At 35.5% G+C, this 18,357-nt stretch overlaps 1 protein-coding gene across 13 annotated transcripts in view; it reads right to left on the bottom strand.

Annotated features, from left to right (window-relative positions):
* The window catches only part of PTPN13 (protein tyrosine phosphatase non-receptor type 13), a 203,241-nt gene that overhangs the window by 29,246 nt on the left and 155,638 nt on the right, over positions 1-18,357 (bottom strand). For 8 of the 13 annotated variants that reach the window (XM_038582203.1, XM_038582194.1, XM_038582199.1 and 5 more), the window contains 13 exons: positions 16,555-17,021; positions 15,362-15,508; positions 13,907-14,000; positions 13,201-13,286; positions 11,971-12,133; positions 10,158-10,372; positions 9,941-10,039; positions 7,813-8,177; positions 6,697-6,880; positions 5,250-5,408; positions 4,602-4,773; positions 4,294-4,504; positions 1,217-1,287 (listed from right to left, as the gene is read on the bottom strand). In XM_038582203.1, coding sequence (XP_038438131.1) covers positions 1,217-1,287; positions 4,294-4,504; positions 4,602-4,773; positions 5,250-5,408; positions 6,697-6,880; positions 7,813-8,177; positions 9,941-10,039; positions 10,158-10,372; positions 11,971-12,133; positions 13,201-13,286; positions 13,907-14,000; positions 15,362-15,508; positions 16,555-17,021 — 2,433 coding nt within the window. The remainder of the gene's footprint in view (positions 1-1,216; positions 1,288-4,293; positions 4,505-4,601; positions 4,774-5,249; positions 5,409-6,696; positions 6,881-7,812; positions 8,178-9,940; positions 10,040-10,157; positions 10,373-11,970; positions 12,134-13,200; positions 13,287-13,906; positions 14,001-15,361; positions 15,509-16,554; positions 17,022-18,357) is intronic. The other 5 variants (XM_038582195.1, XM_038582206.1, XM_038582201.1 and 2 more) reach the window with 2 other exon arrangements.

Raw genomic sequence — 18,357 nt, forward strand, 5'->3', positions numbered from 1 at the left:
AGAGACAGAGAGAGAGAGAGAGAGAGAGAGAGAGAGAGAAGCAGAGACACAGGCAGAGGGAGAAGCAGGCTCCACGCAGGGAGCCCGACATGGGACTTGATTCCGGGTCTCCAGGATCAGTCCCTGGACTGAGGATGTTGCTAAACCACTGAGCTACCTGGGGTTGCCCAACACTAGCATTTAAAAGCTACATTTACTGGGGCGCCTGGGTGTCTCAACGGTTGAGCATCTGCCTTTGGCTCTGGGTGTGGTCCTGGGGTCCTGGGATCATGTCTCACATCAGGCTCTCTCTACAGGGAGCCTGCTTCTCCCTCTGCCTAGGTCTCTGCCTCTCTCTCTGGGTCTCTCACGAATAATAAATTTATTTATGAATAAATAAATTTATGAATAAAAATAAGTTTATTTATTTATGAATAATTAAAATTTTAAAATCTTAAAAAAATAAAAAAGCTACATGAACCCAATTATGTAAATGAGAGTGTGGAACCAGACACCGCAGTTCAAATTCTGGCTCAACAATTTATTAACTCTGTGAGCTTGGGTAAATTATAAAACTGCTTTGTCTCAGTTTCCCCTTCTATAAATGGAGAATAATAGTAATACTATTCTTACAGGGTTGTTATGAGGATTAAAGCAATTAGAAGAATGTTTAGTCCAGAATAAGCATTAAATTTATGTTAGTGACTGCCACAACTACTTAATACTACAATTTCTATTATTATGCTAGAATGTAAGACAAGATATTTTGTTTATTCATTGCAATATTCACAATGCCAGACCAATGCCTGGCACAGAGAAGAGATTCAATAACTGAACATATTATGTGACAATCATTTTGACAAGCTTTACACGTGTTATTACTGTATTTATGTTTCATTATAACCTTACAAGATAGATATTACTAATATTCTTATTTTACTGATAGGAAATAGATATGGATCAAGTAACTTGCTAAGGTCACATAGAACTTAATATAGTCAGGTCTACTTGGCTATAAATTCCATGGTCCATGCTGCTCTACTATTTCCTATTACACACTGAATTTTAGAGATGCTTTTACATAAATGTAATTTTTTGCACTTTAGATCCTGAAAAACACTCTGGAAGGGCAATAAAAACATTGTAATGATAGTCTGATAGTCTCCAAACTTGCTTTTGGGAAAAACATATTTATCTCTGCGTAACTATGTGTGCCATAAAATGAATGTATCCTTACCATTGGCTTTTGTTGACTTTGGCGTTGAAACAGCAGACCTCTTAGAACTTGGGACCACTGGATGACCATCTCTGTGTCATTAAAAAAAAAAAAAAAGGAAATGGCAACTCCAAATTAAGATCTTTGTTTATATACCCTCTGAACCACTTGCCACTATTGAGCCTCAGGAATTTTATTTTAGATGGGCTTTGGGAAGGTCTAGGCACCTCTGAAACTGTAGACAAATTTTATCAGTTTTCATCTACATGTTTTCTGGAGGGAGATATTCTTGACTAAAAAAAGATTAAGAATCACTTCTTTACATGATCTTTCTCTGGGTTTCAGTTTAATACACGACCACATTTTCCCTCTTATTTAAAACACTTGCAATATTCATGATCTAATTACTTATTCACTGTCACTCAGGTGATAGTTCAAAGATAACTTAGGAATTAGAGATCACTAAGGTATGTATATCTGAAGACCTTGATGCACGTTTTTTTTTTTTTTTTTGTAATTATTTAAAGTGAAAGAAAACCTCAACAAAATATATATATTCAAAGGATTGTAAGAAGGATAGTGTCACCCAATGTGAAAAGCTGTCAAAAAGTACCTTGGAAGCAGAGGACTAGTATGCAATCTTATGGTGCTAGTACTTGAAAGAAAAGGGAGTCTACCTAAAGTATACAGTGCTAGGAGAAGCAATTTGCCATGGGTTCTAAGCTCTTGTATATCCTTCTGGGTATCCCAGAAGTGCAAGGCCCTGACTGTTTTTTTATCTGCACCAATTCTCATGGCTGTTTGTGGTGAACAAGCTTGAAGTATGAGGTAACAACCGCTCTCTCCAAATAAAAAGCAGATTTTCTTACAAGCTGCCATAGGGGCAGGCTCCTCTTCTCCTCCTGGTATTCCTCTCCTGTAATACAACCCACTGCATGTTCAGGAATCCACTAGGCCCCATGTGTCTTCAGGAGACTTAGAAGATGCGTGGAATCGACACCAGTACCATGCCCATGCTGCTTGTGGTTACTGAAAAAATAGTTTGTCTCTCATCCAGGAATTTCATACTCTTCTATCAGCACCCAAGAAATCGTAACTAGTTGGTTTATTAGCTTGCAAGTAGGTTAAGACCACAGACCCTGTACAGTTCTTGACATATAGATAATTACCACAAATATATACTTCTCCGCTTTGCTACCCTGTGGACTTTAAAGAGGGCAGATATATATAATAGTGGAGAACGCTGGAGGAAGAATGAAGGGAAAAGTAATTGTGACTTGCCACCAATATATCTGTAGTGACTACAGTGATGAGAAAAAGCAGAAAGGCAAAAAAAGTGATTTCAGGGTTAGGGTAAAGGGTACTTTATGGATTTTGAGGCAAAAAAATTTCAGCTAGATCTATGGTCAGCAGAGATGTCAGTTTTCACAAAAATATTTTCCAGGTTGTTTGAACACTTTCCTCCTCTGCCAATTAAGATTTAGCTACTCCTATGAAAATAAACGTTAAGACAATCTAAGTTTTAGAAACATAGGAGGGAAACAGATCAGGGATTACATTCAGAGAAAGACGTACACAATCTGATTTAAAGGTTTAGAAGGAACAAATGTTTATGATCAAATGATTCAATTATGGTTCCTATATTTTGAAAGACATACTATGTAAAACTCACCATGTATCACAGATACCAATGTAACATAAATCTGTAATCTAGAAAGCCTGGCTGTACGTACATTGTGATAGGCAGAATAATGGCCCCATAAAGGTGTCCACATTCCAATCCTCCACATCTATGAGTATGTTACTGGACATGGTAAAAAGGACTTTGCAGATGTGAGTTAAGGATCTAAAGATGGGAAGATTATCTTGTACTATCTGGGTGGGCCCAACGTATGGGCCCTTATAAGTAAAAGAAGAAGGCAGGAAAAGACAGAGTCAGAGAAAGAGATGGGACAATAGAAGTAGAGTGCTGTGACTACCGGCTTTGAAGATGGAAGGGGCCCATAAACCAAGGGATATGGGGAAATCTCCAGGAGGTGGAAAAGGCAAGAAAATGGATTTCCTTCTGGAACCTACAGAAGGAATACAGCCCTGGTAACATCTTGATTTCCAGTGAAACCTACTTTGTATTTCTGACTTTCAAGACTATTAAGAGAATAAACTTGTATCATTTAAGCCATTGTATCCATAGTAATTTGAAGTTAATGCATTCTTTTTTTCCATCTTATTTCTATTATTAAGTGAAAGAAAAGTTGCCATTAGCACTTCTTATAATGTGAAATTGTTATGAGGTATAGTGAAAGTGGTTTCTATGCCTCATTGGTTGTAGATATGAGGTTTCCCAGCTCTGTGAATGGCCCAGGACTGGCCTAGGCCAATCAGTATATTCTTTGTCCCTTTACCTCAATTCAGGGGCTGGTCTTAATTTAGGTCTAAGGCAATCAGCAGACAGTCTTTGCCGTACCATGGTCATTGGTGAGATTTGTCAGAAGACTGTTCTGGAGAGTACAGTATGCAGGTGTGAGGCATGAAATGGAGAGAGCCACTTAACAATTATGAAGGAAATACATACACAGAAAAGAGAATAACTGAAAAGAGCAAAAAATGGAGCCAGACCCCTGATCATACTGTATCTGATGACCACCTTATTATGGGCTTTTAAAATCACAATAACCAGTAAATTCCCTTTATTGCTTAAACCAAGTTGAGTTGTATTTTTCTATTACTTGCAACTGAAAACATCCTGACAAATGTGGTAACCACCCTATTAACAAATGCACACACATATCAAACATTCATTCACTTAAAGTGCTCTTCGAATCTCCCATCAAGAAGTCTATTCTGGGAGTGGGCTGGCTGGTTCAGTTGGAAAAGCATCTGACTCTTGATCTTGGGATTGTGAGTTCAAGCCCCATGTTGAGTATAGAGGTTACTTAAATAAATAAAAAACTTAAAAAAAAAGTTTCCAACTTTATTATTTTCTGCCGGTGTAGTCTGTGAATTACTAATTCAGGAATATCTTTTTAAGATAGCATAAGTATAATCAACAGTCTGAAACTTGTGCAAACACACACAACCCACATGTAATTGCAAAATACCTTGTTGCTTTCAGCACCACTGAAGGAAGTGACATGTCTAATGCTCTCTTAGCTTCTTCCAAGGTCATTCCTTGTGTGCTGACTCCATTCACATAGTGGATGATGTCTAATAGCTGGAGATTACCCTCAAGGGCTGCAACTGACCTTGGATTGATATCACTAATATATACCACTTGATGAAGGCTGTCATGACCTCCAGATAAGGAAAAACCTTTGGGAACAGAAAATGTTGGTTTCCTTAGTCTTAAGAGTACTTTCTTTAATCTAGCCAAGAAAGTCACACTGCACAAAGTTTGAATGTGCATTACCCAACTCCTCCTTGTTGCATGTTAATATAATGTCAGGTAGCAAATGAGGCAGCACTGGCATCCTGGGTAATTCTAGAACTCGTCCTAGAAGTAATCTGACTGTTTTGGGTGCAGCTCGGAGCAGATTCACTGCATCTGTGTGAGTCATGTTTGTAACATCTGTATCATTAACCTACAAAAACGAGAAAGAGGCAAAACAGGATTAGAAGTTGCCATGAAAATACAGCAACTCCCTAGTTGTATATTAGCCAGTAAGAGAGTGGTCTCTAATTTATTGTTAATTCCCTTTACTGTGGAAATCGTAAGTATAATGATCAAGTAATTACATGCAAAGTAATAATGTGTAATACAAATGCCTCGTTATTTTGCTAATACAGGAAATTTATCCTCAGAGTAATTTAAGAAACTTTTTGTCCCTGATAACCAAGATGACTTATTTAATACTTTAACTGAGATTAGAGGGACTTTCTAATTAGAAAGGGAACTAAAAATTTATAAAGGCCTTTATCTTTAAAGAGATGGAGATGGAAAATATAAACCAAACAAACAAATGGAGTGTTAATTAACTCAGCCTTCTTGGTCTTCCTTCTCCAGCCCTGGCTCAGTCTTGGCCTACATTTGCACAAAACCATTCTGGTAAAGTCTCACCTTTATGAGCCGGTCCCCAGGTCTTAGCCTTCCATCACTTTTGGCTGGATCCTGAATGACATCATGAACATAACAACCAATGCTCTGATTGCCTTTGGTTACTGTAAAACCCAGGCTTCCTTTTTCTGATTTAATTAGGGTAATGAGAAGTTCTACTTCCTAAGGGAAGAAAACAGTGACTCTTCAGGTTGTCTATCTTTGTCCATCAATGAACACAAAGGACTATTATTTCTATTGAATAATAGAGGAGGGATCCGAATTTTAAAAGGTTACTGATCTTAACCAAGTGAAGAAGTTAGGTCTATCCAATTCTAAATAGAATGTACCTCCATGTAAAGTTGGGTTTATTTTATGTTTTTAAAAGATTTTATTTATTTATTCATGAGAGACACACAGAGAGAGAGGCAGAGACACAGAGGGAGAAGTAGGCTCTCTGCAAGGAGCCCAATGTGGGATTCGATCCCAGATTCTGGAATCATGCCCTGAGCCACAGGCAGATGCCCAAGCACTGAGCCACCCAGGTGTCCCATAAAGTTGGCTTTTGATACAACACTTATGTGCTTGTTTAAAAACAGCTGAGACAAAATTTACTCATGCTTCACTTTCTGTATTTTCAGAATAAACAAGGACACCTTAGTGGTTATACTCTGATGATCAAAGAATACATTTTGAGCAAAAGGTTCAGAAAAAATCTTCATATATTTCTAAACAGCCTAGACAGATGCCAAGAGCCATTAAAGAAAAGGTTTTCTGGTAAAAACACAAAATCTTTTGGTGACTAAATATTACAACTTCATTTACTTGCATAAAAAAATTTTTTTGGAAGATTTTTGAATGAGATGAAGGTTGCTGACAGCTTATGGGGTGATGACACACTTCTAAAGGAAATCATTCTGGGCAGCCCGGGTGGCTCAGCAGTTTAGCGCCACCTTTGGCGCAAGGCGTGATCCTAGAGACCCGGGATGGAGTCCTGCGTCGGACTCCCAGCATGGAGCCTGCTTCTCCCTCTGCCTATGTCTCTGCCTCTCTCTCTGTGTGTCTCTATGAATAAATAAATAAAATTAAAAAGAAAAAACCAAACTTGATTAAAAATTAAGTAGATAACTCATCAGAATTTGGGAAATAGTAGATATTGTCTTACATGCTCTACACATATTTCCACAGTCCTTATTACAATCCTATGAGGTTACTTATAGCCAGAACTACTAAGGCTCAGAAGAATTAAGTAATTCTATAGGCAACTGCCCGATTACAGCAAATTAGTGGTAGGGTAAGGATATATACCCAGGTCTTTTTGCCTTTCCGCTCTGATTCACAGCAGAGAAATATACCAGATATGTTATCTACTTATTGGACATGGATATGAAGTTACTCTAAAGGGAAATTGTGTATGACTACACCTTACTTGAGGAAATATGCAATTTTCTTTACAGAGGAAATGACTCACCAGCTCAAAGTCTTCAAGGTGGTTTTCCAAGTCATTTTTCAAAGATGTCAAGCTTTCTTGTCTAGTTGGTTCAAAAATGTGACGTATATGATATCTATCCATTGAATTAGTGGAAACAGATTCTGACTGGGGTTGATAGCTCTGCCCAAGAGTCGTGTTTGGTGGTAGAGGGGAAGGGGGATTACTACAAAGACAGAGAAGCAAGATTATTTTCAAATACATTTTAATCCAATATAGTAAGTTTGTGCCATAAAAAGAAAATGCTTATCAAATATTCACATCTGCTTTTGATTGTAATCCTAGTTAATTTTTTCCTGACTCTGGACTATGAATTTATTTCATACCTGTTATAAGCTAACATAACAAATTTTTATTCTCTGTCCAGGTTTTATTTTGAAGCTCTTTAAGCTGCATAAATAAGACAAATTAAATAAACATACTTTTGATTCCTAGTTTTTAACTCAAGGCCAAAGCTAATTTTATCAGAAGCTTAACGTGTGTTCCAACATAAAAAGAAAAAGAAGAAATAAGAATACAAGTCTTATTTCTGTGGTTATTTTGGATGATACAATGGCGGAAAAAAAAAAAAACCAAAACACTGAAGAAACTTGAACAAACCTGGTTGCACCTGGATATACACAAAGATATAAGCAAACAATAAAATGTATGAAAAACTATTAGAAATATAAATGCAGTCTTTTTTTTTTTTGCCTTTATATTTTCATTTTTCCCTGTCTTCTGCAGTTCCATTATCTTACCTGTGTCTCCTTCCTTCCAACCACTTCCCTTTATCTTTGTACTCCCTACTCTCCTGCCCCATCACTATCTATATAGGTCCCTTCTCTTTCTTTTAATATGAATGATGGTGAAATGTAAACAACTTTCCCAACTGCAACTAAATATGCTCAAGAGAGCAGCAAGTCTCAGGTCGAATGGTTAGACAGCTTAGAGAGGTTAGTCACAATAACTAGATATCTAATACAGTCATCATCTGTCTGATTACTGTGAAGTTTGTTCACAAATAGACATATTTCATTCTTAGAGAAATGTAGGTTGCTGCTCCCATTGCTAATAATAACCAGATGCTTTGAGTGCTACACATACTATTGACAATACCTGTCCTCAAGTTCTGGTTTACTGGGTATTTCCTGAGGATAGTAAAACATGGTACAAATGGTATCTTCTTGACTCTTAGGTGCTTCATGTTGACTTTGTGCCTGTGATACCACGTTGCTTAGAGTCTGATGCAAAGATGAACTCCAGCTCATATTTGGTATCTTTGTTAGAGCTTTCACTAAGTCTTCTTCTCCACTCCCACTACTGTCACTATAACTGTTTCTCCTGGATGGGGATGTGCATTGTTTCTTGCTTTTGTCATACATTTCATTTTCATCTGAGCTGGTGCCTTGCTCCACACATGTTGGTTGAGAAGAGTCTTTACTGTTGTTTGGAATTACTTGTGCTGGAGAGTGCAATGGGGTCTGTAATGGACATATTTAAAGAAATCGGAGTGTGACAACTTATTTTAACTTTAGAATATTTAATTGAAAAGCAACTTGTTGAACAACAGCACTTTCTTTTTTCTTTTTTTTTAAGATTTTATTTATTTCTTTGAGAGAGAGAGAGAGATAGCAAGAGAACATGAGTAGGGGCGGGGGAGAGGGAGAAACAGATTCTCCATTGAGCAGGGAGCCCATGTGGGGCTTGATCCCAGGATCCTCAGATGCTTAACTGACTGAGCCATGCAGGTGCACCTTCTATTAAAATATTCAGTTAGGGCAGCCCCAGTGGCCCGGCCATTTAACGCCACCTTCAGCCCGGGGTATGATCCTGGAGACCTGGGACTGAGTCCCACGTCAGGCTCCCTGCATGGAGCCTGCTTCTCCCTCTGCCTGTGTCTCTGCCTCTCTCTCTCTCTCTGTCTGTCATGAATAAATAAATAAAATATTTTAAAAACATTCAATTATTTTTTAATAAAGGTAATTTATGCTCATTAGAAAAACCATATGTAAATATCATATATAAAAATAACTGTTAATATTGTATAATATACTTTATTTTTTTGTAGAACATACTTTAAAGCAGAATTACAGTATATATTGTACTTTGTATCCTACTTTTTTTTTTGAAGATTTTATTTTGAAGTAATCTCTATACCAAATGAGGGGTCAAACTCACAACTCTTGAGATCAAGAGTTGCATGCTCCACTGGCTGAGCCAGCCAGGTTTCTGTCATGAGTATTTTCTGAAGTCCTTAAATACGCTTTGAAAAAAATTTGCATAGAACTGTATAAGGATCCCACAGATGGCTCTACCTTTCCAGAAAGAAGCTTCACCTCAGTTTCTCATTACTTCCTTGTAATTTTCTGTTTAGTAATCAGCATGCAGGATGTTTTAAAAAGCCTTGTTAAATATTTCCAGATTGCTTTCTGGAAAGATTGTATCAATTTACATACTCATTAAGAGAGTTCCACTCAATTCTTCCTATCCAGTGCTCAAAATCAATGCAGTCTCATAAAATGCTGTTTACAATACACCTTCAGAAATGATATTTTCCTATTAATCCTAACACTACCCACCGCATCACTGTGATATAAAGGCCAAAGTTTCTGGGGCTAGATACTCTTGCCTTTCACATCCTGGGGGTCATGTTTATTGTTAATGGAATGCTCTTTTAGGTAGACAGGACAAAAGCTGTCTTTCTTCAATAATAATATTATTATTCATCTATGTATGGATTCCTACCTATTAGTTTGTAATTTGTAAATAACCATCACAATAGACTTTGGAACCTTTAGCTATTCCTTGACATAAGAAAGGGAAATGGACAAATATATTACATACTCTGTGATTTCCATTATTAAAAATAAAGGAAAAAAAATCTTAAATAATTTTCATTTTTATCTAAACTAGCTCACAGTGAGAATTATGCTTCCCAGTCTGGTTCGATGAAGAAACGGACAAAAGTGACCATTATTTTGTATCTTTTCCTATTTATGCTTAGAAAACAAACTCCTAAAATTCTAGAATTCTAGAATTGGAAAGAAGAGAAAGTGAATCAAATTACTCTATATTACAAATGTAGAATGCACTCAGAGGCTAAGGGGCACACACAAGATACTCCTAGCTAAAGAATAAAGTAGGATAAAACCCAGGAGATCAATCAATGATGAAATCAATATAGCTGAATTAATCACTCAATTGCTATTCCATAAAAATATGAATTACTTTTCATAGATCTCACCAAAAGAGCAGGGTCAATTTCTGGTAGCACACCAGGTGAAGGTCTACAGAGAAGCAAGGATACTTCTGGAGATGTTCCCCTGAGAGCAGATATGACTTCCTAGGAGTACCATGAATGACAAATGAAGATACTGTTAAGCCAGCATTATGAAATCATTATGAAAGGCCAACCCATCTCATTATTAAAAGTGTTGCATTCAACACCTAGGGGGGCTCACCTGTTGAGATAGTCCTTTCAAAGAGGCTCCATTCACTTTTAAGATAACATCTCCCACATCAATTTTTCCACTTTCTGCTGCTGGCTGTCCAGGAAAGAGTTTCTTAACCCTTACTATGCTGGCATTCATTTGTTCAGGAATAAGACTATCTTCTCGAGAAAAACTGAATCCTAGGCCTGAGCTATTTTTAAACAATTTTACCTCAAATGTATTCTCTGGAGAAAGAAAAGATATAAAAAATTTAAATATTCTTAGCATGCTATGTACACATATCAACATACAAACACATATACTTTAAGACACATCTTAAAAAAGCCCATTTTCTCAGAATATTTACAGTTTTAGAAGCTCTTATTGTACTTTTATTCTGTATTCAAGGGGTTCTACTTCATACTCTCTGTCATTAAGAAAACTTAATAAACTCAGCTATATGAACTAAGCTACTTGAACAGAGGAGAGGATTTTAATATCACGGTTCTGAAAATAAAATTATGCTTTAATCTCACGTGTTTTAAAAGACTGTGGAATAACATAAAAAAAGAGAGAAAAATCCCAGGAAGGAGAAGAATGAGGGAAATTCAGGTAAACAATGGAGGAAAGATGGGAAGAAGAGCACAACAAATGCTAGAGGAAGTAGGGGAAAGTAAGTTGACATTGTAATGTTTTAGTGAGGTATAATTTACTCCAGTAAATTGCAATGGCATTATTAAAAAATTCTCATCAACAAAAGAAACTGAAAGAATAATAATAATAAAAGAATGAAAAAACACATTTAAAAAAGGAGTGATGGAAAAAATAAAGGATACCAGCCAGTGAGATAAAGTGGGTATGCTAATTTTATTTTCATAATCAGATAAAATAATACAGGCTGGGCTATTTCTTCTGCTTATTTTTGTGACTAATTCAGAAGTACTAACATTAGGTAACTAACATTTGGTAATCAAATAAGGATTTAAAATAAAAGACAAAACAATTGACTATATACCACCACCATCACTTATAAAGGACACTTATGCCCCTTAAAGTGAGATATATGGAATTTCAGAATAAAGGGTACTTTTCTGTATTATGAAAGCTTTTAGCCTTATGAAAAACTTAGCACTACATCATTCTTAATTCTCTTTTTTTACTACCACCATGACAGTGGCATGTTCAAGGGTCTGCAAAGTTTTTAAGAAAGACTACTATTTGGGAACTATAAGGTGAACTTCTGCCAAGGGTTAGCTTGACAAGTCCATAAAATTAAACAAAAATACAGAAAATATAGAAAATGTTAAGAGTCAAGGTTTCATAGGGGTTTGAAGTCATTCTCAGCAATTATTTATATTTATTTTTTTCCCTGGAAAATTTCATTTGAATTTTATAACTATTTAAAGCATTATTATGTGACTATAATTTGTTTTATATATGACTTCATTATTCAAGGTCTTCCAGCCTCTAAGAGGTACAATTATGTGTCTTTTAAAAAAACTGGTATAGTGCTCCATCAGATTATTATTTTAAAATATATTTTATTTATTTATTTATTCATGAGAGACACAGAGAGAGGCAGAGACATAGGCAGAATAGCTATGTCCCTTCTTTCGCAGGGAGCCCAATGTGGGGCTCAATCTCTGGACCGGATCACGCCCTGAACCAAAGGCAGATGCTCAACCAATGAGCCACTTAGGTGTCCCACTCGATCAGATCATTTATAGCCGACAAGAGTAATTAGAGAGACACAGGCATGAATTATGATCCAACATATAAAAATTAAATTTTGACTAAGTCACAAAGAAGTTAAAGGTGAGATGACAGTTGCTCAAGGCCTGACCTTCAGTGACAAAGCTGTAGTCTTTGACATGAATCATTTTCTTCATTTTGTCTGGGTCTTGACCTTGGGAATCTGGATCTGGAAGGATGCTCTGTGAGGTCATGGGAACATGTTCTTTGGATGTTCCTGGAGACTGCCCCTTTTCTAATAACAGATGAACCACCTGGACAAATGGAATAGCATTTCATTAAGAAGAATTATAATAAAACAGATAAATTTTTTTAGGACTTTGTATAGTTGACAGTATAAAATCATTATAGTAACTACCTAGTCCACCAAAATTTAGAGGAAGAAAAAAATAAAAAAACAAAGGATTGAAAATTTCAAAATCAAGGTTTTCTTATTTTTCTGTATAAAAAAATAAATAATTCAAAAGAAAACCATATGAGACTCTTAATCATAGGAAACAAACTGAGGATTGCTGGAGAGGAATGGGGTGAGGTGATGGGGTAACTGGGTAATGGACATTAAGGAGGGCATGTGATGTAATGAGCACTGGGTATTATATTAAGACTGATGAATCACTGACCTCTACCTAACATACCCTAACATACATTATATGTTAATTACCCCTAACATACATTATATGTTAATTAATTTAATTTAAATAAAAAAAATTTCTTGGCATGCCTGTGTGGCTCAATCAGTTAAGAGTCTGACTCTTGATTTCAGCTCAGGTCATGATCTCAGGGTTGTGAGACTGAGTCCCACATTGGGCTTCATGCTGGGTGTGGAGCCTGCTTAAGATTCTCTCTATCCCTCCCCCTACCCCTAAAAAAATTCTCTTCTAGAAATAACATAAACTCGTTATAAGAGATTTGGACACTAGAATAGAATCACCACTATACTACATATATAGACCATTACAAATAATTTGGTAAACTTCAGAAAATAATTTAGCCATTGGGCTGAAAAATGACTAGAAGTGAAAATCACTAGATATTTGTAGATGTTTACAAAAAATTAAAAAGAAATGCAACCTCCACCTTTCCTCCTGTCAGATTTGGCAATATTTGAGCTAAATGTGATATAGAAAGACAAGTTTCCTCAGTGAAAATCCTCTGTCATATTTGCTTCCCAATTTGAAGGAAAAGAAAATACCAGAACATTTATGTGAATCAGGCTTGATTTCTTGACTAGCAAATCTGGAGACCTCAGTGAGATATTATTCACACATTATTATGTTCTTCCAACATATCTTAAAAGCTTGGTATGATGAGCTATTATTACCTGTCCTGTATTTCTCAGTGTTTCCACAGCTTGCTTATGGGTAGCTCCTTCTAGACTAACTCCATTGACGGCAAGAACACGATCACCTATAAATTAGGCAGTAATTTTGAAAAAAGCAAATGATAAGATAAAGATTCTATATGTTTTTAAATATCTTGTGGCATTGTTTTATATTAATTTATTTGAAGAGAGACTCAGACAAATTCTGGAAAAAATCATGTCACAGAGTTTCATTATGTATCTACTTTCTTTCCAAATTTTGTGATTAATCTTAAATACAATTTTGAACAAGATATTCTATGTATTATAAAATCAACTTAAATCATGGGGAAAAAAAGATAAACTGACTGTAAATGTAGAAAGATTGGAGGAAACTAATCTAGTTAATTTTTATTAAAAATGTAGAACTCAGTGTTTTTACAAGGGCACTATTCCTTTCCTATTTTCTGGCAATTTGCTTCCTAGAAAGTACAAAACACAAACTAAAACACTGTAAAGATATTTTCTGATATTAGAGAATAGGCTGGAAAGAAGATTTTTGGGAATGATATCAAGGAGTTTTTCATGCTTTGGTCTTAAAATAATTGCATGTATTCTTATTTTGTATTATGAATATTTTAAGGTCTCTATCAACTTTCCAATTTCTTGTTTATTTGTTGAAGTAATAATCTCATGTATAATTTCTGTAAACACACAAATACTCTACCTTTGTGAATTCTACCATCAGACTCGGCTGCTCCCTTGGGAATAACAGCTTTCACATAAATGCCACCGTGTCTTACACTGGTATTCACACCTCCCTAAGTGGAAAATGACAAATAAAATAACATTTTGTCATATGAAAAATTTCACACCCCATCTTTCAAATCTGAGACCTAGAAAGCATTCATCAGCCAAAGCAGCAGTACCACACTAGCACATGCAATTAATTCAAAACCCAAGAATATCTCTAGCCAACTTTTCCAGATGTAGTTACTTTTTACTAAGAAAACAACATGCCATATGTTGAGTATATGAATTGCTCTCCCTTTGTGAGTCTACATCATGCATTATGAAGAAGCAGAAAGCAAAATTAGTATGAGAGCATGACTGTCAGAAAAAACAGCATATGGAAAAATTTACTTCAATCATATTTGCTAAACTGCAACTTGCAAATCTATGAGTCAAGGAACAGATTTTTCTTTTTCATTTTAAAAGGCTTTGGTAGATAAGTTTTGTTATACTGTAAATGAGATCTGAGTAGATTCTCCATCTCTTGCGGATATACAGCTTTTATTTCCCTTCCCAACAGGAAGATAATAAAATTCTAAAGAAGTTAAGGGCAAGAGGTAAAGATATACAATATTTTTAAAAGTGCTCGAAAATCAGGTTTTGTTTTTGACCTCTATATATTCATAGTGCTATTTTTACCATGTTTTGAAATGGCTTTTCCTAACTAACAATATCCTTCAAATGTTACAAATGTTATAGTTTAGAATTAATAAAAATCTAAAAATTTTCATCAAATAGCCTATACTCATATTTAACCATCTCAAAAGTACAAATGTTCCTTGGGAACCTCTAATTTTAATATACTAATCATGTTTACAATTAAGATATATTATGGTGGGATGCCTGGGTGGCTGAGCGGTTTAGCGCCTGCCTTTTTGGCCCAGGGCATGACCCTGGAGTCCCGGGATTGAGTCTGCGCTGGGCTCCTTGCATGGAGCCTGCTTCTCCCTCTGCCTGTGTCTCTGCCTTTCTTTCTCTCTGTGTCTCTTATGAATAAATAAATAAAATCTTAAAAAAAGATATATTATGGAGAGAATGGACATATAAATACACATTAGAATTTATTTATGATGTAGGTTAAAGTGTATTATTCCATGCTCATGTAGAATTGTCAAATGCATACTTATTAATTTTATATTTTCTAAGTCTTGTATTCAGATTAAGCATTATGAAATCTATGGGGTTTAACTAAGTAGCATTTGTCTAATTTCTTTTAAACCACAGGAAAAAGTCACTAGCCCACAAGTTTTTTAAAAAAAGTTTTAAGATATAATTCAATTTTTAATTTGGCAAATATTTGACAGGTTTCCCTTTTGAAGTAAAATAATTACACTAATAAATATGCATACAATAGGCTGCTGGAAATAGAGAAGAGAAAATATTTGAAAACCTTGTCAAACAGTACCGTGACACTTATCCCCAAGCTGTTATCATTTTTAGCCAGTTCAACCTCAAAGATATCTCCAGGTTTAGGAGGTGATGAAGGAAAAGTTTTAAAATTCATTTTGTTGGATGTATTCACTGAGGAGGAAGATTCCTTAACAAAGAAAAACAAACAAAAGGGTTTTTTGTTAGAGTCAAAATGAATTACTACTGGAAGATGAATGTTTTTTTAAGAAAAATTAAGGAAAAGCAAGATATTAAGGGATAGAGTAAATTCAGAGATCATGAGGGCTGGAAGCCATCTCAGAGATCATCTAATCCAATATCTTTATATTTTATGGTTGAGGAAATTGAGGTCTAGAGATTACAGTGCTTGCTTCAGGTCAAACAGCAAGATAAGGCAGAGGGAAGCCCAGAACCCAGTTCAAACCTGGCTTTTACATAATCTTTGTCCGATGCTTTTTATGTTCCCACATTTACAAAGTATTTCTATTTCCTTTTAAAATCAATATATATCAAGCAGCAGCTTTCAACTGGACCTCTAAGATGAGTAGGCCTCATGTTTACTTTGCTTATATTTACAAATCTAATATAAACATTGGCACAACAGCTAAAGCCCCATTTATAAGGGCATAACCCTCTTATGAGGAATGTTGGTTCCTCGGTGAACAAAGGGCTTAAGATTCTTTTCTGAATCTGCTTGTGAATGTGAGTTTACATTTATATCATTTCTAGGAAATGAGCAATTTTATATGTTGTTGTTCTTATTACTTTCATATGTTCAGAACTTCAGAAAAATTTAGGCTATTGACAGTAAAGTCAACTTCCCATTATACAAACTATGTAGGAACAACTTTTTCAGATCTTAAATTATCTTATTAGTATAAACATTAAGTATGCAAGAGACAACTTATAGATAACTTCATTCCTTTCTGTTATAAGGTTGCAAGTTCCCAGAATAATGGCCATTTTAGAGTTAGTATTCAAAGCTGCTAATTTCTCTGAAAGTTAGCATCAAATGCAGTAGCAGTTAGTAACATAATATATAAACTAAACTATTCCTCCTTTCCAGAATAACATAAGCAGTTTATAGATTATTCAGCTCTGTAATATATTTGTTGTTGTTTGCTTTAGAAAATGAAAAAAACCCCAAAAAGACAAAAACAAAACCACAACCCAGAGATTCAAATTAAACTATGCCTTTTTTGATGTTTGATGATCCTGACTGCTGGAATAAGTAGCTTCATCCATGTCTGAATCTCCACGGTCAGAGTAATCTGTTGCATCAGAAATGCCTGTTTTTTTAGTTTTGCTTCGATTACTGTCAGTAGAATTCCTCTTTTTCTCAATGGTTTTGGATATCACAGAAGGGGAAGGGCTGCCATGCTGTGATTCCTGCCAGGTTCGGTCACCAACAGGGCTGGCAAAGAAACCATTGACCTGGCTCTGCGACAAGCTGGCACTTTCAGTCCTAGAATCCTGAGAACTCAAGCTTCCTTCCCGCAGGCCCCCAGACAGCCCAAAAGAGCTCTCTGAGATGTGTCTTGGGATACCATGTGGCCAGCGGTGATCCTCAGAAGAAGAATCTATAGCATTGCCTTGCATGTAGGAAGGTTTCTTCATGTAGTTTTTCATGCCACTGGCAACGTGCACAGGAGTAGAAGGCACTAGAAGTCAAAATCCATCAAGGAGAATAACAAGTTAGTGACACACATGCCTGTGCTTCCATCCTTACACAGTGTTTCTTAATGATTGTGGGAGGATTTTACACAGGGTAGCATATTTACAACACCCAATCCAGGTCCTGGAGCCAAAATAAGGATCCGACAAATGTAAAAGGTGTGTTCTGCTTCCTTTGCCCCCTCTTTTGGCTATTCCTGTTGCATTTTCTATAAAAATACATACCCCCCTTGCCTGAACTCCCCATCTCCATTCTCCAATACCTACATCAAGTTGAATCTCCTCTGTGAGGATTTTCTTGATTCCCTAACTAGAAATAATTTGAGTTGCCAAAACTCCTTGATCCTTATTAATGGTTATTTATTTACTTGTTTTTAAATTGTATTTCTAGATTGCATTTTTTGGACTCCAAATAGTTATCAAAGCAACTCCAAATTCCTTATATATATATGGTTCTTACCAAAAGCCACTTAAAGCTTTCCTAAGCAAGACGCAAATCATAGATTTGAATTAAAAAATTACAGGTGTAAATTCATAAGAAATGAAAAGTTTTATGTTAGCAAGTGAAGCCAAGGAAAATTTAAAAGAGGAATGAGCAACTGGAGAGAAAATATTTGCAAAAATAACAAAAAATAATCAAAGAGTTAATATCCCTAATTATGCAAAGAGTTTCTAGAAGTAAGAAAGATTTAAAACTCCTATGCAACAATGGTATAATATGTAGACTGGAAATTCAGAGTAAAGTACAAATAATTAACATGTGAAAAGACATTCTCACTGTTGCTCAGGGGTATGCAGTTTAAAAAATTTTCTACTTATGTGGCTGACAAAAATGAGAATGACTGATAATTTCTCCCACCACTGCTCGTGTGAGAAGAGCCCTGTCACATCTACACGGCTGACTAAACATTAATAAAACTTGGGCAAACAGATAGCATTTGTCGAAAATTTAAATGTGCATACTCAATCTACTTCTAGGTATCTAATCTCTAGAAATATGTACATTTCCCAATGGTGTATATACAAGTGTATTTGTTGGAGTAACATTTGTAAAAGAATTATAGCTAACTTGAATATACAACAAAAACATTAAATTTTGATACACCCATGACATGATATATAATGTCATGTGAAAAAGGTGTATATTCATGGATGTTCAGAACATAGAGTGTGCAACTTGCAAACGGATGTTTAAATTATAGACAATCATTATACTTTTAGTTAAAAAATTGTATGTATACAGGAAGTATTTTTTTTTCAAAAATTTATAATATATAGATAATGACATAGACACCAAAGACTTTCCCTAGAAAATAGGGTAAG

Source organism: Canis lupus, chromosome 32 (assembly GCF_011100685.1).
Source record: "Canis lupus familiaris isolate Mischka breed German Shepherd chromosome 32, alternate assembly UU_Cfam_GSD_1.0, whole genome shotgun sequence".
Lineage (NCBI taxonomy): Eukaryota > Metazoa > Chordata > Mammalia > Carnivora > Canidae > Canis > Canis lupus.